The 21937-nt window shown below is 40.0% G+C and overlaps 2 protein-coding genes and 2 long non-coding RNA genes across 9 annotated transcripts in view; 3 read left to right on the top strand and 1 right to left on the bottom strand.

Annotated features, from left to right (window-relative positions):
* LOC127503785 (uncharacterized) overlaps positions 1-11257 on the bottom strand; it is a 67219-nt gene extending 55962 nt beyond the window's left edge. Inside the window, exons 1-2 of one of the 2 annotated variants that reach the window (XR_007927203.1) lie at positions 11032-11257; positions 741-2662 (exon numbers count right to left, since the gene is read on the bottom strand). This is a non-coding gene — a long non-coding RNA (uncharacterized LOC127503785). Of the gene's footprint in view, positions 1-740; positions 2663-10726; positions 10943-11031 lie in introns of those variants that run through there. The other variant, XR_007927204.1, reaches the window with a different exon arrangement.
* LOC127503759 (urokinase plasminogen activator surface receptor-like) overlaps positions 1-21937 on the top strand; it is a 67701-nt gene that overhangs the window by 663 nt on the left and 45101 nt on the right. Inside the window, exons 3-5 of one of the 3 annotated variants that reach the window (XM_051877876.1) lie at positions 60-191; positions 397-504; positions 631-1056. The exons of the other annotated variants lie outside the window; for them this stretch is intronic. Coding sequence (XP_051733836.1) covers positions 60-191; positions 397-504; positions 631-821 — 431 coding nt within the window. The 3' untranslated portion in view covers positions 822-1056. Of the gene's footprint in view, positions 1-59; positions 192-396; positions 505-630; positions 1057-21937 lie in introns of those variants that run through there. 3 annotated transcript variants of the gene reach the window in all.
* LOC127503768 (phospholipase A2 inhibitor and Ly6/PLAUR domain-containing protein-like) overlaps positions 5614-21937 on the top strand; it is a 33177-nt gene continuing 16853 nt past the window's right edge. Inside the window, exons 1-5 of one of the 3 annotated variants that reach the window (XM_051877888.1) lie at positions 5614-5663; positions 5750-5854; positions 6254-6385; positions 8151-8258; positions 8398-8734. In XM_051877888.1, the coding sequence (XP_051733848.1) occupies positions 5615-5663; positions 5750-5854; positions 6254-6385; positions 8151-8258; positions 8398-8588 (585 nt within the window). In that variant the 5' untranslated portion in view covers position 5614 and the 3' untranslated portion in view covers positions 8589-8734. Of the gene's footprint in view, positions 5664-5749; positions 5855-6253; positions 6386-8150; positions 8259-8397; positions 8735-21937 lie in introns of those variants that run through there. The other 2 variants (XM_051877890.1, XM_051877889.1) reach the window with 2 other exon arrangements.
* Positions 15776-20172, top strand: LOC127503796 (uncharacterized). Its single transcript, XR_007927218.1, has 3 exons — positions 15776-15829; positions 15916-16020; positions 20140-20172. It is a non-coding gene; the product is annotated as an uncharacterized LOC127503796 (long non-coding RNA).

Below are 21937 nucleotides of genomic sequence, written 5' to 3' on the forward strand. Positions count from 1 at the left end.
GACATTTATTTTTCCATCAAAATAACGTACCAGTCTTTTCTGTTTCATTCATATTTTAGCTGAAATTAGTGTAAAAGTGAAGATTAAAGATTGTGCTCCTGCCTGTCAAAGTGGGTCCATGAACTTCGGCTTTACAATTGTGACTTCTTTCTGCTGTTACACGGATCTGTGTAACGTCCGAGATGCTCCAGGTATTGTACTTCAATGATCATGTGCAAATAACTATCTTCTTTAAAGTCAACACTCATTTTACTTACAAATGACATTCAATCAGGAAATAAAACACAGGGTGTGTCTTTCTGTCATGAACTGATTGAACGGAGCAGCTAAAGGAGTGTTTCATTAGATGTTATTTTAATTTAATTTGTATAAAATATAACTGTTTTCCTCCTGTAGATCACTCTAATGTCACCAATGGCAAGAAATGTTACACCATTGATTTACAGAACCGCACAACCATATTGAGCTGTTCAGGGACTGAAGACCGCTGCATTAAAGCAACAGGTGAGAATCTGGAAAAGGATGAAGATTGTTGTTGTTTTTCTTTCTCAGCCATTTATTTTAAATATTTGATGCACATACAGCGGCTGCCTGGCTTAGACTAACCTTTGTTCTCTTTCTTTTCATCAGCGACTTTGGAAGACCAGTCATTAGTTATAAAAGGCTGTGCCTCTAAATCCATTTGTGAAGCCACATCACCGGTTCCTAATGTTAAAAGTGTCTCATGTTGTGAGGGGAACCTGTGTAACAGTGCTCAGAGTGTCTCCCAGAGCTTCCTGTTCCTCTGCTGTTCTCTGCTCTCCTACTTCCTGCTGCACTGAATCCAGCAGCTCCTCACATCCTACAATGAGACACACTGTACTGAATATAGAGCTTGTACTTTTTTCTGTACTAGATTGTGTTCAGATGAGATAAACTGAATTTATACAGGAAAATGTATCACCTTATTTCAGGGTTCTTATTTAAATCTTCATGCTGTAAAAAGTTCACAAGAAAGTGTGATGTTTTTTCTTAAAGAAAAAAGTATTAAATCATCATCATGTCCAGAAGAAACAAGTATTATCATTATTTAACTATTCAAAAAAGGAACATGTTAACCTGTTATGTTTTACATTTGTCCCACAAACTAAACTTCTAGTAAATGCAAAAAAAAAAATGCATATGAACATTGTTAATATTTCACAAATTATTTTGCTCAATATTTTATGTGTGTAACTAGAAGAGATAACTGTAATATATCATGTGATGAAGGTCTAGCTCTTAAAATTTTTAGATTTCACGATTCAGATTCACAAGCTCTTGTTTTGATTCACTTCCGATCGCCTTTCGATTTGCTTCGATATTGATTAATTTGGAAATATTTCAGGTATACGCCAATTTTTCTAAAGGAAAAAAATGTCTCAATGCTGTGCACAGGTTGGTACATTACTATCAAATTCATTTGATATTAATTTTCAGACTTAGGTCTAACAATAAACTACAGTTGTATACAAACATTTAAAAATATAATGAATATATAACATATTTTGCAATAAACTCCTCTTATCAGTTTTTTTCCCCTAAATGCTGAGCTACTGAACGACTTTACTGAGGTCAGTTTAACGTAAACACAAGTTGTTTTACTGACGTCTTTCCGCGATTGAGACATGACTGGGCAAATATACATGAGATTATATATTTCAATAAGTTGTACTGTATCTTTTTTTAACACACCTTCTGATGTCCATTCCTGTTTATTTTGTGATGTATAAGCCGTAAAAAAAAGAGTATCTTCGAGCAAGGTAAATACGAGAGGGACATCTACAGGACAAGACTGGTAATAACATGATTCATCTTAATCAGAACCAGTGTTGTACTAGTTGTATTTTGCGGAAATATTACAGAAAAAAACGGTCCATAGCTTTTAAGAACCGACTAGACTATCGAATAGTCCGTAATAATAATAATAATAATAATTTGTCAGTCCTTTGAAAGACTATGTGAGTGACTGAAATTCGATTTGACATTTCTGATGCATTGTAAAATTAACTTTATATGTACTTAACAACCTTTTCTTTTTGAAACTGTTGTCAAAATGTGTCATACATTTAAATAAAGTTTAAAACCGTATTTAGCATCATTTATCAGCAGGTGGCAGCAGATAGTCTTGTGCAGGCCTACACCTACACATTTGCATTTGCTTACTGTACATTAAACACGCAGTGCAGACGGCAAATTTTTTTTTTATTTGCATGTAAAAAAAAAAAAAGAAAAGAAAAAAGAAAAAGAAAGCTTGTAAAAACTCAAACATTGTCAACAAAATAAACCATACTGAACAAAAAACAAACAAGGGTCACAATAGATTGTCTCTGGAACTTTCTCAGCCCCTAAAATGAGCATTTTAGTACCTTAGAGAAGTAATATGTATCCTTAAGGAACTTTAATGGGTAAATATGGTACAGTTAGGTCCCTTTAAGGGTATTGTCCCAGTGACAAGCTGTTGATCCCCTAAAGGTACACGTTTTGTACTCTTTTGTGTGTGAGAGTGAAACTTCTAAACTTCACTGATGATTGACAGTGCTTTTTGTGTTCTACAGAAGAAAGAATGTCACGCAGTAAGTAAACAATGACAATGTTCAGTTTCGTGTGTGAGGTGTCCCTTTAACTAGATTTTAGATAAATACTAGATAAATAGATTTTACACAAGAATGTGCAGTACTGGTCATTCCTGTATCATTTATTTTTTAGTTAATACTAGTTCTATCATGAAGGTTAACAGTTGTGCTTCAACTGGCTGTCCAAATTTGTCCATGAACTTCAGAAGATATCCTGTAACATGGCTCTTTGTAATGCCCACTATTTGCTTAAAGAATAAAAAATTCAACTGTTATAGGAATTGGCCTATTTTCTTGTTTAAAAAAAAAAAAAAATTCAGCCACAAAAAATCATGAACGGTGCATCCCTACACTGAGGCATGGACTCGAGCACTGAAGGTGTCCTGTGGTATTTGGATTCAAAGCAGCAGATCCTTCAAGTCCTGTAGGTTGTGAGGCGGAGTCGTTGTGGATCGAACTTGTTGGTCCAGCACATCCCACAGATGCTCAATTGGATTGAGATCTGGGGAATTTGGAGGCCAGAGCGACACCTTGAACTCTTCATCGTGTTCCTCAAACTGTTCCTGAACAATGTGTGCAGCGTGTACTTCCACCAGGAAACACCATTGTCATGAAGGGCTGTACCAGTGTTTCCCAGCAGAACCAGCGCCCAGAGCGTCACACTCCCTCCACTGGCTCGTCATCGTACGTGCATCCTGGCACCGTCACTTCCCCATCTAAATGGCGCACACCCATTGAAGCAGGCGACCTTCTTCCACTGCTCCAATGTCCAGTTTCAACACTCGCGTGCCCGTTGTAAGTACTTTCAGTGCTGGGCAGAGATCAGCACTCTGGTTGGTCTGCAGTTATGTATTGCATCAGAGTGTGATGCTTTGTGTGTTGACACATTCCTCCTATAACCATCATTCAAATTTAGTGTGACTTGTGCCGCAGTAGACCTTCTGTTGTTTCGAACAGACTGGATAGCCTTCATTGCCCTCGTGCATCGATGAACCTTGGGCGCCCAACACCCTAGCAATGGTTTGTGGTTTGTCCCTCCTCTGATCACTGTTGGTAAATTCTCACCACTGCTGACTGGGAGCGACACACAATCCTTGCCGTTTCAGAGATATTCTGACCAGGTGACCTTGCCATAATAATCTGGCACTTGCCAAAGACGCTCAAATCTTTATTTCTGCCCAATTCTCCTGCCCCTTACAAAATAGAAGTTTATTCAAGTGTGCTATTAGTACACTTCTTTTAAACTAAAAATAAAGTATACTTTCAGTCTACATTTTATGTACTTCTCAGAAATATACTTAAAATTACTTAAGTATGCTTATACTGACCAAAAATTCTAGATATATACTTGTACTCGTATATACTTGTGTTTTTGATCGAGATATACTTAAAAGTATAATGAAGTATTCTGTTGACTGATTTCAGAGAGGCTCTTGCATAAATTGTAAACTATAAGTAAGATGTTAAGTTCACTTAAAGAAAACTTAAAAGTATACTTGCAGTATATAACTACTAAACTAGTAGTTTACTGAGAGTATACTTAAAAAGTGTACTTTCATAAACTAAAAAATGTGCTACAAGTATTTGACTAGTTAACTCAGTATACCTATAGGTTCACTTGTATTTTCAGTACAAACGAAAAACGTAGGTGTAAACTAGTTGTGTACTTAAAGTTTACTACTGTTACAATTAAAGTATGCTTAAAAGTATAATTTTATACACTACAAAAGTGGGTCAATTTAGTCCCAACTAGTACTAAAATAGTACACTTACTAGTGTGTGTGTGTGTAAGGGGGATCCAACACATTGATTATGAGAACCAATTGTTTGCTTACCATCTAATACCCAGACCTTAATATGTGTCCTTGTTAGGGGATGATCAGTGATATTCACTGCACTGTCACCAGTCATAATGTTTTGGCTCTTTAGTGTATAGCTCAATAAATTTTTTTTTTTTTTTCAGTATTGTGCTGTATTGATATGTCTTCGTTGTATTAATAATGTGTTAACTGACTTTTATGTAAAAAGAGAACGTTTTGAAAGTGCTATATGTGCATTTCATAAGCAGCACTTGTTTTTTGATATGATCTAGAAGAATGTCACTTTTCTACATAACTTTCTTGATAGTGCCATTTATGAAAGAACTGTAATGCATCCGTGTACAGAATGCTTCACTTTAGCATGCATCTGGTAGACATACAGTACTATTAAAAGCATTATTGTTTATCACAATTTAACATATCCAAGAACATATCCATATCTTTTTTTAATATGTTGCTTCCGTAAAAAGTTTTAACGGTATTCTAAAGTGTACTTCTTTTGCACAAGGGTGATGTTATTTTACACAATCATTTAAGTGAAGTCCTAAAATGTCTAGAATTTGATCAGTTTGATAGTAAACTCTGATTTATTTATTTAATTATTTTGAGTTTGCGTGTGGATTACCTGTAAGAATTTTTGAATTTTTTAAAAGACAGTTCATGATTTCAAAAACCACCCATGAACTTTCATAGTGTTGTTAATTCCGATACTCATTTTTGTCATTTAAAGTATCATTTAAAATGTCTTTGAGTGAAAAGTGAAAAGAAACACCTTAAGCATTCTTTATGTAGAAACCGAGTCAAGACAGTCAGGCAAAAACAATAAAATGAACCCCTTGCTCATGAAAACAAATGCAAAACTAAAAACTAAACAAGTTTGGCCTGTATGAACAACAATGGACCTTTTTCATTATGGAATGCAGAACAAAGTAAATCATGCAACATGTGGATGAGAAAATGAGATAATGTTCATTTTCGGAATAACTATTTTAAATGTTTAAAAATATTTTAAAGAGAAAGATTGATTTCCTTATTAGACCATCCATATGGTAATTAGTTAGCAAGAAAATGTTCTTCTACATGTTTTATTTATTTATTTTTTGTCGTTTTGTTAAACTTTCATTTTCAAGACACTCCTATTTTGCTATACTATAAAAGCGCTGAAACAGGCATGTTACTTCATTCACCTGTTCATCAAATATGGATCTGCAAATCTCAGTTTTTCTTCTGTTCGTGCTGTTCACTGCAGGTACAAAGACAAATAGTTTTTAATGTCATTATGCAGAACATTGATGTCCCTCTCTCATTGTTTCTCTCTCTTTTTAATGACTAAAGGACAGTCTCGTAACTGCTATCAGTGCACAAGTTTGGCGAGCTCTTGTGACCAGGTAACATGTCCTAATGGATTTTCCAACTGCTTAGGCGCAACACTAGATATTGGTAAGTCCAGTATGATGGATTAAAATTTACTGGTGCTGCAACAGAGCGTACATACACAATGTTGAACTTATCAAAGAACTGCTACTGTTTTTCTGGAAAGAATTTACAATTGCAAGCATAGAATGTTTTATATAAATGATTGAAATTCAGTTCTTTTCACTCAAATTGTTATTCTGATCATGTATTTTAAAATTTGAAAAAACAATTTAAAGCATTTTCATTAATGCTCAAGGTTGTTAACACGGGATTACTACAGTATATTAGTTCAAATGAACTAACAATGAAAAATACTTCTAAAGCAGTAATATTAGTTGATGTGAATTTGTTTGACATATTTATATGAATACATTTGCCATCACAGTAGTTTAACTGCTCATTCCTGTAACATTTGTTTTTCAGTCAACTATACTAAATTGACAGTGAAAACTTGTGGTCCACTTGTCTGTCCAAGTGGGTCTATCAACCTTGGCATTGGAAAAATCTCCTCTTACTGCTGTAACACAGACCTGTGTAACTCCCAAAATGCTCCAGGTATTGTACTTTACAGTCATAGAACAATTTACAGGAAAAAAAGAAAAAAAAAGAAGGATGGAACACATCGGTGAGTGTGACGTCAGCTGAAAAGGAATGTTGCTTTACAGGCAGCACAGGCTGTTGTGTATCATTAGCCCCTTCCACACAGTAGCTAATCCCTATAGGCAGACAGGCAGTTGATTCATTAAATGATAAGCCATTTCCTCACAAAAGCAGTTTATTCAGCATAATGAAGCCTCTCCTCCATTGACTTCCATTTAAAAAAAAACAGTTTCTTGTCTCCTTCCCTGCATACCACAGCATTAGCGTTAGCTTTTTTGGCCAAGGTTGCAGGCTTGCCTTCAAGTGGCTTTGATCACACCCCTGTCTTAATAGCTCCGCCGATGCAACCGTCATGAACAGTCGTGAACACACCATTGAAACCGATCAGCAAGAGTTGCCATTTGCAGTTGGGGAGGGGTTGAAAACTAAGACGTGAAGTCGAACACTTTCTGCTTCCCGCAGTCACCTTCCCTGCCTTAATTCGGCAGTGTGAGAGCGCTATCCCATAAAAGCGCCAATGGGAGTGAAAAGTTTGCTATTTAAGAATACTGGCACAACCAGATCATTTCCATAATGACCAAAGTAATCTACCAAGAGCAACGCAAATTAGTGTCAAAGACTATAGAATAACACAAGATGCGTCACTTGTATTGTTTTGAATGGGAGAAAGTGCAACACGCAATATGGCGGAATAAGTCCCGCCTTCTAAATAAGAGCCAATCGCCGATTGGTAAAGTCATCACATCAGTGCAGCGAAGCTCCGGTTCCTATAGAAACAGTCAGACGCATGCTTGCGAAATGAGACACAAGAGACGCGCACTTAGGACTGCGCATGTGAATTAGCGTGATCCAGCCTGAAAAATACTGTCATGATTCGAGCGTTTAGAAACAAAAATTATGAGACAGTTGTTGTCAGATTTCATTGATGATTTCAAATATGAAATTTAATCAAAAGCTTGGCAAACAGCTTTGGAAAATTTGATGTTTCCCATTTAAAGAGATACAGTAGGAGCTGCACTTGCATGCCTGAGAGGCGTTTCAAAGATGGCCACCGAGTGAAATGACTTGTCTCAAGGGACTTTGTTAGTGTCTGGTTTAAGACATGCTTTTTTGGTGTAAATAATGGTGCAAATACCAGTAAAAAGACAAGCGCAAACCTTAGTAAATCACCTTGCGTGATTCATTTAAATACTCTCCTCCCATAAATTTTGCGTCTGAAAGGGAAACTCCTACAAATGCATATGCAAGAAGGTCAGCCACAAAAACAACCCTGTCCATGCGCTAATTTTTCACTGCATGTCTTTAGTAAATCCTGACAGTATTTTTTTAAAGCCAAAAGAGGGTTTGCGTTGGCACAAGCTGTTAGTAAATCTGGCCCTAAATGTAAAAAGCTCTGACAGAACTTTATGATTGGCTCAAGACAGACTAATTACTAATTAATTTGAGGGAAGAGTTTACAGTTAATGTCAAGTTTATGCTTACAGCAAGGGTTAGGGGATTCTACACCATTCATATCCATCTATTATTTCCCTCTGATTTTAGGGATAAGATATTGGTCAGATTAGGTTTCGGGTTAGAACTATGTTTTTGGACAGGAATGTTGTTCCAGAATCAACAAAAGATGCTGATCCAGGACCATGTCTTACTTGGCAAAATCACTGCGACTGCAGAATAAGACCAAGACCCTGTAAAAAAGGCACATCTATTTTTCCTCCTGTAGATCCCTCTAACACTGCCAATGGAAAGTCATGTTACTATTGTGATGGGAAGAACTGCTTGAACACAGTGAGCTGCACAGGGAGTGAAGACCGCTGCATTAAAGCAACAGGTGAGAATCTGAAAAAGGATTTAAAAGATTAAAGTCATTATCTTTTAAACTCTCTAAGGTTTTAAATATTTGACACAGATCACATTTAGCAATGTCTGGCTTAGACTGACTCAACCTTTGTTCTCTTTCTTTTCATCAGGGAATTTTGGAAGCCAGTCATTGGTTGTAAAAGGCTGTGTCTCTAAATTTATTTGTGACGCCACGTCATTTATTCCTAATGTTGATGGAATCTCATGTTGTGAGGGGAACCTGTGTAACGGTGCTCAGAGTGTCTCCCAGAGCTTCCTGTTCCTCTGCTGTTCTCTGCTCTCCTACTTCCTGCTGCACTGAATCCAACAGCTCCTCACATCCTACAATCAGACAGACTGTACTGAATATAGCTTGTATTTTCTCTGTACTGTATTTGATGTTCTGATGTAATTTTTTGCTGTGAAATTCTGTTGACATTTTCTGAAATAAAATACACAGTAAAAATCCCCAGGGTTAAATCAACTCTGCTCAGAGAACATTTGGTCCCTCTCTGAATAGTGTTAAAATAACACTGAAGCAGAGTTAAAGTTAATGAGATAATTAATTAAGTGATGATTAAACATTAATGATGAACACCTGCTGTTAACAAGTAGAATCACTGAAGAAAAGAGAAACACAAGAACTACAACTGACTTCAGCCAAAACCATTTAATTGAAATCAACTGAAGATAAAAGTCATTAAATCTCATTAGATCTGATTAAAAGACCTGATTCACTTATTACTAACCAGATTGACTTTATTTAAAGTCTAAAGGAGTTCTTATTGAGAATTAAATTGAGGTTTAGATGTTGCTGTTTTATTGATTAAAATTGTATGCCACCAGCGTAGTGGTCACGGTTTGTTTTAGTTGGGCTCTTGACCCTTTTATGTTTTTAAAATAATTTGTGTTTGAGCAATTGCAATAATGTTTTATAACAAACACTTGTACGCTGCAAAATCCCCAGAATTAAATCAACTCTGCTCAGAGATCATTTGGTTCCTCTCTAAACAGTGTTAAAATAACACTGAAGCAAAGTTAAAGTTAATGAAATAATTAAGCAGTTAATTGATGATTGAGCAATAATGATAAACACCTGCTGTTAACAAGCAGAATCACTGAAGAAAAGAGAAACACAAGAACTACAACTGACTTCAGTCACAGCCTTAGATAAAAACTGAAGATAAAATCGTTAAATCTCTGTAGATCTGATTAAACAACTCCACAAAAAGCATTACCAGCTTCACATATTACTAACCAGATTTGACCCTTGACTTTCTCTGTTAGATTTTTTTCTCCAACAATGCATATGTTGTTGTTTTATATGATATAGTCATTGTGAGACACTCCCACCAGTACAACACCAAACAACCATGTGCGTGTCTCCACAGAGTCGCGCCGTACACTGTTTAACTAATTCTAACGGAAGTTACATAACACGCAATCTTCCATGATGTCATCACCAAACAAAACAAATAACGAACCCACTACATATAGATCTAACAATAAACTACAGTTGTATACAAACATTTAAAAATATAATGAATATATAACATATTTCGCAATAAACTCCTCTTATCAGTTTTTTTCCCCCCTAAATGCTGAGCTACTGAACGACTTTACTGAGGTCAATTTAACGTAAACACAAGTTTTTTTACTGACGTCTTTCCGTGATTGAGACATGACTGGGCAAATATACATGAGATTATATATTTCAGTAAGTTGTACTGTATCTTTTTAACACACCTTCTGATGTCCATTCATGTTAATTTTGTTGTATAAGCCGTAAAAAAAGGAGATGTGATCGGTTCACTCGTGTTTTGTGCTGCCGCTAGAACTGGGCCATCTTGTATCTCTTCGAGCAAGGTAAATACGAGAGGGACATCTACAGGACAAGACTGGTAATAACATGATTCATCTTATTCAGAACCAGTGTTGTACTAGTTGTATTTTGCAGAAATATTACAGAAAAAAAACGATCCATAGCCTCTAAGAACCGACTATCGAATAGTCAGTAATAATAATGATAATAATAATTTGCCAGCCCTTTGAAAGACTATGTGAGTGACTGAAATTCGATTCGACATTTCTGATGCATTGTAAAAATTAATTTTATATGGGAATATCAATTTTATATGTACTTACAACCTTTTCTTTTTGAAACTGTTGTCAAAATGTGTCAGTCATTTAAATAAAGTTTAAAACTGTATTTAGCATCATTTATCAGCAGGTGGCAGCAGATAGTCTTGTGCACATTTACACATTTGCATTTGCTTAATGTACATTAAACATGCAGTGTAGACTGCAATTTTTTTTATTTTTTTGTTAAAAAAAAAAAAAAAAAGAAAAGCTTGTAAAATCAATGTCAACATTATAAGCCACACCGAACAAAAAACAAACAAGGGTCACAATAGATTGTCTCTGGAACTTTCTCAGCCCCTACAATGAGCATTTTAGTACCTTAGAGAAGTAATATGTATCTTTAAGGAACTTTAATGGGTAAATATGGTACAGTTAGGTCCCTTTAAGGGTATTGTCCCAGTGACAAGCTGTTGATCCCCTAAAGGTACACGTTTTGTACTCTTTTGTGTGTGAGAGTGAAACTTCTAAACTTCACTGATGATTGACAGTGCTTTTTGTGTTCTACAAAAGAAAGAATGTCACGCAGTAAGTAAACAATGACAATTTTCAGTTTCGTGTGTGAGGTGTCCCTTTAACTACATCTTAAAAATTCCTTTTAAATTACTTTGATATAATTTTGATACATTTATAAATAGATTTTACACAAGAATGTGCAGTACTGGTCATTCCTGTATCATTTATTTATTTATTTTTTAGTTAATACTAGTTCTATCATGAAGGTTAACAGTTGTGCTTCAACTGGCTGTCCAAATTTGTCCATGAACTTCAGAAGATATCCTGTAACATGGCTCTTTGTAATGCCCACTATTTGCTTAAAGAATAAAAAATTCAACTGATATAGGAATTGGCCTATTTTCTTGTTAAAAAAAAAAAATTCAGCCACAAAAAATCATGAACGGTGCATCCCTACACTGAGGCATGGACTCGGGCACTGAAGGTGTCCTGTGGTATTTGGATTCAAAGCAGCAGATCCTTCAAGTCCTGCAGGTTGTGAGGCGGAGTCGTTGTGGATCGAACTTGTTGGTCCAGCACATCCCACAGATGCTCAATTGGATTGAGATCTGGGGAATTTGGAGGCCAGAGCGACACCTTGAACTCTTCATCGTGTTCCTCAAACTGTTCCTGAACAATGTGTGCAGCGTGTACTTCCACCAGGAAACACCATTGTCATGAAGGGCTGTACCAGTGTTTCCCAGCAGAACCAGCGCCCAGAGCGTCACACTCCCTCCACTGGCTCGTCATCGTACGTGCATCCTGGCACCGTCACTTCCCCATCTAAATGGCGCACACCCATTGAAGCAGGCGACCTTCTTCCACTGCTCCAATGTCCAGTTTCAACACTCGCGTGCCCGTTGTAAGTACTTTCAGTGCTGGGCAGAGATCAGCACTCTGGTTGGTCTGCAGTTATGTATTGCATCAGAGTGTGATGCTTTGTGTGTTGACACATTCCTCCTATAACCATCATTCAAATTTAGTGTGACTTGTGCCGCAGTAGACCTTCTGTTGTTTCGAACAGACTGGATAGCCTTCATTGCCCTCGTGCATCGATGAACCTTGGGCGCCCAACACCCTAGCAATGGTTTGTGGTTTGTCCCTCCTCTGATCACTGTTGGTAAATTCTCACCACTGCTGACTGGGAGCGACACACAATCCTTGCCGTTTCAGAGATATTCTGACCAGGTGACCTTGCCATAATAATCTGGCACTTGCCAAAGACGCTCAAATCTTTATTTCTGCCCAATTCTCCTGCCCCTTACAAAATAGAAGTTTATTCAAGTGTGCTATTAGTACACTTCTTTTAAACTAAAAATAAAGTATACTTTCAGTCTACATTTTATGTACTTCTCAGAAATATACTTAAAATTACTTAAGTATGCTTATACTGACCAAAAATTCTAGATATATACTTGTACTCGTATATACTTGTGTTTTTGATCGAGATATACTTAAAAGTATAATGAAGTATTCTGTTGACTGATTTCAAAGAGGCTCTTGCATAAATTGTAAACTATAAGTAAGATGTTAAGTTCACTTAAAGAAAACTTAAAAGTATACTTGCAGTATATAACTACTAAACTAGTAGTTTACTGAGAGTATACTTAAAAAGTGTACTTTCATAAACTAAAAAATGTGCTACAAGTATTTGACTAGTTAACTCAGTATACCTATAGGTTCACTTGTATTTTCAGTACAAATGAAAAACGTAGGTGTAAACTAGTTGTGTACTTAAAAGTTTACTACTGTTACAATTAAAGTATGCTTAAAAGTATAATTTTATACACTACAAAAGTGGGTCAATTTAGTCCCAACTAGTATTAAAATAGTACACTTACTAGTGTGTGTGTCTGTGTGTGTGTAAGGGGGATCCAACACATTGATTATGAGAACCAGTTGTTTGCTTACCATCTAATACCCAGACCTTAATATGTGGCCTTGTTAGGGGATGATCAGTGATATTCACTGCACTGTCACCAGTCATAATCTTTTGGCTCTTCAGTGTATAGCTCAATACATTTTTTTTTTTTTTTTCAGAATTGTGTTGTATTGATATGTCTTTGTTGTATTAATAATGTGTTAACTGACTTTTATGTAAAAAGAGAACTACGCATTTCATAAGCAGCACTTGTTTTTTGAAATGATCTAGAAGAATGTCACTTTTTTACATAACTTTCTTGACAGTGCCATTTATGAAAGAACTGTAATGCATCCGTGTACAGAATGCTTCACTTTAGCATGCATCTGGGAGACATACAGTACTATTAAAAGCATCATTGTTTATCACGGTTTAACATATCCAAGAATATATACAGTGGGTACGGAAAGTATTCAGACCCCCTTAAATTTTTCACTCTTTGTTATATTGCAGCCATTTGCTAAAATCATTTAAGTTCATTTTTTTTCCTCATTAATGTACACACAGCACCCCATATTGACAGAAAAACACAGAATTGTTGACATTTTTGCAGATTTATTAAAAAAGAAAAACTGAAATATCACATGGTCCTAAGTATTCAGACCCTTTGCTCAGTATTTAGTAGAAGCACCCTTTTGATCTAATACAGCCATGAGTCTTTTTGGGAAAGATGCAACAAGTTTTTCACACCTGGATTTGGGGATCCTCTGCCATTCCTCCTTGCAGATCCTCTCCAGTTCTGTCAGGTTGGATGGTAAACGTTGGTGGACAGCCATTTTTAGGTCTCTCCAGAGATGCTCAATTGGGTTTAAGTCAGGGCTCTGGCTGGGCCATTCAAGAACAGTCACGGAGTTGTTGTGAAGCCACTCCTTCGTTATTTTAGCTGTGTGCTTAGGGTCACTGTCTGGTTGGAAGGTAAACCTTCGGCCCAGTCTGAGGTCCTGAGCACTCTGGAGAAGGTTTTCGTCCAGGATATCCCTGTACTTGGCCGCATTCATCTTTCCCTCGATTGCAACCAGTCGTCCTGTCCCTGCAGCTGAAAAACACCCCCACAGCATGATGCTGCCACCACCATGCTTCACTGTTGGGACTGTATTGGACAGGTGATGAGCAGTGCCTGGTTTTCTCCACACATACCGCTTAGAATTAAGGCCAAAAAGTTCTATCTTGGTCTCATCAGACCAGAGAATCTTATTTCTCACCATCTTGGAGTCCTTCGGGTGTTTTTTAGCTAACTCCATGCAGGCTTTCATGTGTCTTGCACTGAGGAGAGGCTTCCGTCGGGCCACTCTGCCATAAAGCCCCGACTGGTGGAGGACTGCAGTGATGGTTGACTTTCTACAACTTTCTCCCATCTCCCGACTGCATCTCTGGAGCTCAGCCACAGTGATCTTTGGGTTGATGTCACCTGATGGAGTTTGGGTTCCTTGCCGCTGTCGCCTCTGGCTTGCTTAGTTGGGGACACTTGACTTGACATTTTGATATTCAACAGTGCTTTTGATCTGCCTGCATTGACACTATTCTTTAAGAGCTGCTGTGCAGTCAAACAATGTACCAGTTATCAATGTAAAGCTGCTTTGACACAATCTACATTGTAAAAAGCGCTATATAAATAAAGGTGACTTGACTTCTTCTTTACCTCTCTCACCAAGGCTCTTCTCCCCCGATAGCTCAGTTTAGCCGGACGGCCAGCTCTAGGAAGGGTTCTGGTCGTCCCAAACTTCTTCCATTTAAGGATTATGGAGGCCACTGTGCTCTTAGGAACCTTAAGTGCAGCAGAAATTTTTTTGTAACCTTGGCCAGATCTGTGCCTTGCCACAATTCTGTCTCTGAGCTCTTCAGGCAGTTCCTTTGACCTCATGATTCTCATTTGCTCTGACATGCACTGTGAGCTGTAAGGTCTTATATAGACAGGTGTGTGGCTTTCCTAATCAAGTCCAATCAGTATAATCAAACACAGCTGGACTCAAATGAAGGTGTAGAACCATCTCAAGGATGATCAGAAGAAATGGACAGCGCCTGAGTTAAATCTATGAGTGTCACAGCAAAGGGTCTGAATACTTAGGACCATGTGATATTTCAGTTTTTATTTTTTCATAAATCTGCAAAAATGTCAACAATTCTGTGTTTTTCTGTCAATATGGGGTGCTGTGTGTACATTAATGAGGAAAAAAATGAACTTAAATGATTATCTTTTTTTAATATGTTGTTTCCGTAAAAAGTTAACGGTATTCTAAAGTGTACTTCTTTTGCACAAGAGAACACAATGATGTTATTTTACACAATCATTTAACGAAGTCCTAAAACGTCTAGAATTTGATCAGTTTGATAGTAAACTCTGATTTATTTATTTAATTATTTTGAGTTTGCGTGTGGATTACCTGTAAGAATTTTTGAATTTTTTAAAAGACAGTTCATGATTTCAAAAACCACCCATGAACTGTCATAGTGTTGTTAATTCCAATACTCATTTTTGTCATTTAAAGTGTCATTTAAAATGTCTTTGAGTGAAAAGTGAAAAGAAACACCTTAAGCATTCTTTATGTAGAAACGTGACAGTCAAGACAGTCAGGCAAAAACAATAAAATGAACCACTTGCTCATGAAAACAAAAGCAAAACTAAACACTAAACAAGTTTGGCCAGTATGAACAACAATGGACCTTTTTCAATATGGAATGCAGGACAAAGTAAATCATGCAACATGTGGATGAGAAAATGAGATAATGTTCATTTTCGGAATAACTATTTTAAATTTTTACAAATATTTTAAAGAGAAAGATTGATTTCTTTATTAGACCATCCATATGGTAATTAGTTAGCAAGAAAATGTTCATCTACATGTTTTATTTATTTATTTTTTGTCATTTTGTTAAACTTTCATTTTCAAGACACTCCCATTTTGCTATACTATAAAAGCGCTGAAACAGGCATGTTACTTCATTCACCTGTTCATCAAATATGGATCTGCAAATCTCAGTTTTTCTTCTGTTCGTGCTGTTCACTGCAGGTACAAAGACAAATAGTTTTTAATGTCATTATGCAGAACATTGATGTCCCTCTCTCATTGTTTCTCTCTCTTTTTAATGACTAAAGGACAGTCTCGTAACTGCTATCAGTGCACAAGTTTGGCGAGCTCTTGTGACCAGGTAACATGTCCTAATGGATTTTCCAACTGCTTAGGCGCAACACTAGATATTGGTAAATCCAGTATGATGGATTAAAATTTACTGGTGCTGCAACAGAGCGGACATACATGATGTTGAACTTATCAAAGAACTGCTACTGTTTTTCTGGAAAGAATTTACAATTGCAAGCATAGAATGTTTTATATTCAGTTCCCATTCAGTCAGTCACGTTCGACATTATGTCGATACTGACGTAATGGGTTCTCGCTTGGGAGCCCAATCACCTCCAAGGGATACAAAACAAGCCAATGGGAATTGGCCAGTGAGATTTACATGCCGGACCACACCCCCGGCATCCGGGTATAAATAGGACCGGCATACTCACTTCCATTCATACTTTTGCTTCGGAGCCGATTGGTTCGGATCTTCCTTTCACCTCTGAAAAGTGAATTTCTACTTTGAGAGCAAAAACAGCTATTTTAATTGCTTGGACTGGTTCCAACAACAGCAATTTTAATTGTTTTTATTGTTTTTGTTCTGGTGGCTGCAGCTCGGATCTCTCTGGCTGGTGGGAAGGCACGCTCAGCAGTGGGTGTGACAGCGCGCTGCCACAAGACGGTACAGCACACATCCCTGTGTGCTTCAGCTGGTGGAGATTTCTGAAAGAGCAAGCACGGGCGATCAGCGTCTTTTTCAAGATGTCTTTTCGTCCGTGTGTTTCTGGATGTGGTCGTTTCCTGACCTCCTCTGACGGCCACGATCGTTGTCTCACATGTCTGGGTAAACAGCATGCTGAGTCAGCGCTCGTGGATGGTATGTGCCCACATTGCGATGACATGTCCATGTTGGCATTGAGATCGCGACTCTCCTTCTTTAACACGGAGGCACGAGTCCCTTCTGCTGCTACCCAGCCACCAGCGGCTGTAAAGGCCGCTGGTCTGGTTAGCACACTGTGAGATCTGAGGGTTACAGTGGGAGCTTCTTCGTTGGGCCCGCCCCCACGAACCTTCCACTCCTCCGCAACACCATGTGCCGTCGAGCTGCCGGCTGCTGCCCTGCTACCCTCTACGTAGGTTCCCCGCGTCACTTTCGGCGCTCCAGAGGAGGATCAGATGTCAATCGCTGCATCGGGGAGTGGGCTATTGGACTCTGAGGATGAGGACGCTGAGCTTCCGCCCTCCGGGGTGGTCGTTCAGGCGGAATCGGATTCAGAGTTGACGGCCATGCTTGCCTGGGCCGCCGCGGGCAGCGGGCTCGAGTGGAACCCTCCTCCGTGTCCCGAGCGCTCGCGGTTGGATGATTGGTTTCTGGGTGCGGGGCGTAGTTCTCAGTGCCCAGTGCCTTTCTTCCTGGAGGTGCATGAGGAGGTTCAGAAGACGTGGAAGGCACCTTTTACTGCCCAAAGCCACGGGCCCTGGGTCAGACGATGTCCACCCTGGTGGTCCAGGAACGACATCTTTGGTTGGACCTGGCCGAAATGAAGGACGCCGACAAGGTCCGCTTTCTTGACGCCCCCATTTCCCAGGCTGGCCTCTTCAGTGACACTGTTGAGGACTTCGCTCAGCAGTTCTCAGCAGTGCATAAGCAGACGGAGGCCATCAAACACATCCCGCAGCAGGCTGGCCCCCAGTCTGCTCCTTGCCGAGGGCGTCCCCCTGCGGCTGCACAGGCTCCCGGGAGATCGGAATCTTCCCATCCTCCCCGAGCTACCCGCAGGAAGGCGACGCCACCCGCCCAGGCCTCTAAGCCCTCTAAGAAGAAGTCTAAGAAGCAGTCCTGAGACGGATGGACCGGAGACGGAGGGGACTGCTCTGTACCAGGAGACAGTGAAGGCACCGCTCCTTCCCCCGGGAGAGGGCCGGGTGGAGAATCCTGAGTTTCTTTTTATTTCTGTTTCTTTTTCAATAAAAGAGCAGTTTCCAAAATCTCTGGGCCATACAGGGTCTGTGCTAACAGTGGGCGACGCACCGCTTCCTCACTCTCAACCACACCCTCTTTCGCCACGGGCAGGGCTTTGGCGTTCCGGGGACGCACAGCCTCCCCACGCCACCCTGCCCCGTCCCTTACGGGACACTTGGAGCTCAGTCACCTCAGCCAGTTGGGGCTTCGGGTCAACTGGGAAAAGAGCATGCTCTGCCCGGTGCAGAGCATCTCTTTTCTCGGTGTGGAGCTGGACTCGGTCAACATGACAGCACGTCTCACCAAGGAGCGTGCACAGTCAGTGCTGAACTGCCTGAACTCGTTCTCACAGAAAACAGCGGTTCCACTGAAACAATTTCAGAGGCTCCTGGGGCATATGGTGCTCCTGACCGCGCTCGCCTCCTTCAAGAGGGTTGGGGACCTGCAAGAATTTTCGGTCAGTGATTCATGCCTGGAATTCGGGCCAGACTACTCTCACGTTATCCTGCTTGGATATGTGCCCAAAGTTCCCACCACTCCCTTCCAGGACCAGGTGGTGAACTTGCAAGCAGTGCCCCCGGAGGAGGCAGACCCAGCCCTAGCGTTGCTGTGTCCCGTTCGTGCCTTACGTGGACCGCACTCAGAGCTTCAGAAGCTCGGGGCAGAAGCTCTTTGTCTGTTTTGGAGGTCAGCAGAAGGGAAAGGCTGTTTCCAAACAGAGGTTGGCCCACTGGATAGTGGATGCCATCGCCTTGGCGTACCAGTCCCAAGGCGAGCCGTGCCCCCTCGGGTTGCGAGCTCACTCCACTCGGGGTGTTGCTTCCTCCTGGGCGTTGGCGCACGGCGCCTCTGTGGCAGACATCTGCAGAGCTGCAGGCTGGGCGACACCAAACACATTTGCGAGATATTACAATCTCCGAGTGGAACCGGTGTCCACCTGTGTGCTGTCTACATGTAGGTAGCCACGGGTGTTTGCTTGCTGTGTCATTTTTCCTCAGATGAAGGAATGCGAGCACTTTTTCCCGCTCCTCAGTTCAGTTACCCGCATGGTGAACCCTGTGGAGTTCCTCCTGCATCCTGCGGCGGCCAGACGCGGCGGAGGCATCCGGCGCCAGGTCGAGTACTCGTGTGTATGCCCGGTTGGTCTGCCCTTGTATTGGGCTAGATGCCCATATGATGTGATTCCCCGCGGGTAATCCCATATGTGTTTGTCCACAGTACAGTTTCCCTGACGGTAAACCCGTGTCTTTCCCTGGGCGGCTCTGCTCTGCCCTGTCTCTGAGCGCTAGAGTTCCTTCCGGAAGGTAGGACCTACGTCAGAGGTCTTCCATATGCATTACTGCCCCTCGGGTCAGTCCATATGTGTTTTCCACACGTTACCTCCCTTCGGGCAGGGTGTGGTCTCTGTAGCTTTCCCCTCCTCGAGAAGGCTTTCCTGGCGTTTTGGTCATGGCTGAAAAACGTGGGAATCGAGTCCCGAAGCACTCTTCCCCGGGGGTAAGGAACAGCAGCTTCAACCATCCTCCTGAGTAACGCCCTGTCCTCTCCATCCCACTGGTATGGAAGACACCTCGGGCTTACTCTGGGCGCTGGAGGGTTACAAGTCTGTGCTAGCACCTGCATTGGGCATGCCACAGCTTGCCAGCATCTGTTTCCCTAACACTCGTAATGTGGCTCAGTTGCTATGGTGCTTTCCATTGGACCTCATTACGTCAGTATCGACGTAACGTTGAACGTGACTGACTGAATGGGAATGTCTAGGTTACTATTGTAACCCCCGTTCCCTGAAGGAGGGAGCCGCTGAGCGGCCAGGTACCTATCTCGGCTCCTCAGCAAAAAATGAATGGGAGTATGCCGGTCCTATTTATACCCGGATGCCGGGGGTGTGGTCCGGCATGTAAATCTCACTGGCCAATTCCCATTGGCTTGTTTTGTATCCCTTGGAGGTGATTGGGCTCCCAAGCGAGACCCCATTATGTCAGTATCAACATAACGTCTCCGTTCCCTCCTTCAGGGATCGGGGGTTACAATAGTAACCTAGACGTTCTTTTCAGTCAAATTGCTATTCTGATCATGTAATTTGAAATTTGAAAAAACAATTTAAAGCATTTTCATTAACGCTCAAGGTTGTTAACACGGGATTATGACAGTATATTAGTTCAAATGAACTAACAATAAAAAATACTTCTAAAGCAGTAAAATTAGTTGATGTGAATTTGTTTGACATATTTATGTGAATACATTTGCCATCATAGTAGTTTAACTGCTCATTCCTGTAACATTTGTTTTTCAGTCAACTATACTAAATTGACAGTGAAAACTTGTGCTCCACTTGTCTGTCCAAGTGGGTCTATCAACCTTGGCATTGGAAAAATCTCCTCTTACTGCTGTAACACAGACCTGTGTAACACCCAAGATGCTCCAGGTATTGTACTTTACAGTTATAGAACAATTTACAGGGAAAAAAGAAAAAAAAAGAAGGATGGAACACATCGGTGAGTGTGACGTCAGCTGAAAAGGAATGTTGCTTTACAGGCAGCACAGGCTGTTGTGTATCATTAGCCCCTTCCACACAGTAGCTAATCCCTATAGGTAGACAGGCAGTTGATTCATTAAATGTTAAGCTATTTCCTCACAAAAACGGTTTATTCAGCATAATGAAGCCTCTCCTCCACTGACTTCCATTTAGAAAAAAAAAAAAAAACAGTCTCTTGTCTCCTTCCCTGCATACCACAGCATTAGCGTTGGCTTTTTCGGCTAAGGTTGCAGGCTTGCCTTCAAGTGGCTTTGATCACACCCCTGTCTTGATAGCTCCACCGATGCAACCGTCATGAACAGTCATGAACACACCGTTGAAGACTTTATATAAGAGCAATCTACACAGATCAGAAAAACAGACACTTCAGAGTATGAAAGCTCTAACCACATGCAAGAAGTAGCAATAAATTGAGTTGATTTGATTGAGAAACTTGTAGATTTCATAAAAAAATGGGGAATTACAAAGCAGGAGTGAATCCTAGACCTGCTGATAAAATTAAATTTGTTAGTTTTAGTTTAAACAAACAAAAATATGGGTGTAGAGCACTCGCAGCGCCCTCTTGTGGCCTTGAGTTGCCCTTACATATTTATTACCTTTACTCTCTTTACCTGTAGAGGGAGCACAAACATAAAAAAAGATATATGTTTATATAATTTTACAGTTTTTTAACAATCACTGGGAAGTATTTCTCAATATTAACACGAAACTATCGGTTTGTGCGAGAAACCGAACAGTATTTATATCATTTTTTACCTCTAAAACACCATTATGTTCAACTGCCTTGTACATCCGGTTGGTGAGGTCTGAACGCGCTCTGACAACGGAAGTGATGTCTCGCACTTATTGAAGTATAAGCGCGAGACATCACTTCCGTCATCAGAACGCGTTTTCAGACCTCACTAACCGGATGCGCATGGCATTTGGACATAGTGGTGTTTTAGAGGTGAAAAATGATATAAATACTCTTCGGTTTCTCGCACAAACCAATCGTTTCGTGTCTTAGGACATCAATGTGTCATCACGAGCCGCAGGTTTTCATTTGGATTTGTCTATGCATGTTTTTTTGACTCTTATAGATGGAGCTACCATTAACAAGCATTATACGACTGACAGACCGCAATGGTTGGAGGTAAAAATCATCATTTGTGTTCTACTGAAGAAACAAAGTCACCTACATCTTGGATGCCCTGGGGGTAAGCAGATAAACATCAAATTTTCATTTTTGGGTGAACTATCCCTTTAAGAACTGGACAGTAAGCAGCAGTTTCGCTGATCTTTTATTCCTGATATAAAACAAATAAACACAGCCTCTCAGTGTGAGAGTCGCCCTTGTTTTCTCTATAAAACAAATGTGATGTACACTTGTCACATGTGCTCTCTGTTCCACATTTAGGCCCAAATGCAAAAATATAACTCAAACAGGGTGAAATGACAAAAATAACCACAAAGAAAGGTAAAATAACATTATGCACATGAATTAGAGTGAAAATATAGACATTAGAGCAATAATTAAAACAAAGATTAAAAAAGATTATCAGGAGCTCAAAATAAC

The sequence above is a fragment of the Ctenopharyngodon idella genome, chromosome 21, assembly GCF_019924925.1.
Source record: "Ctenopharyngodon idella isolate HZGC_01 chromosome 21, HZGC01, whole genome shotgun sequence".
Classification (NCBI taxonomy): Eukaryota; Metazoa; Chordata; class Actinopteri; order Cypriniformes; family Xenocyprididae; genus Ctenopharyngodon; species Ctenopharyngodon idella.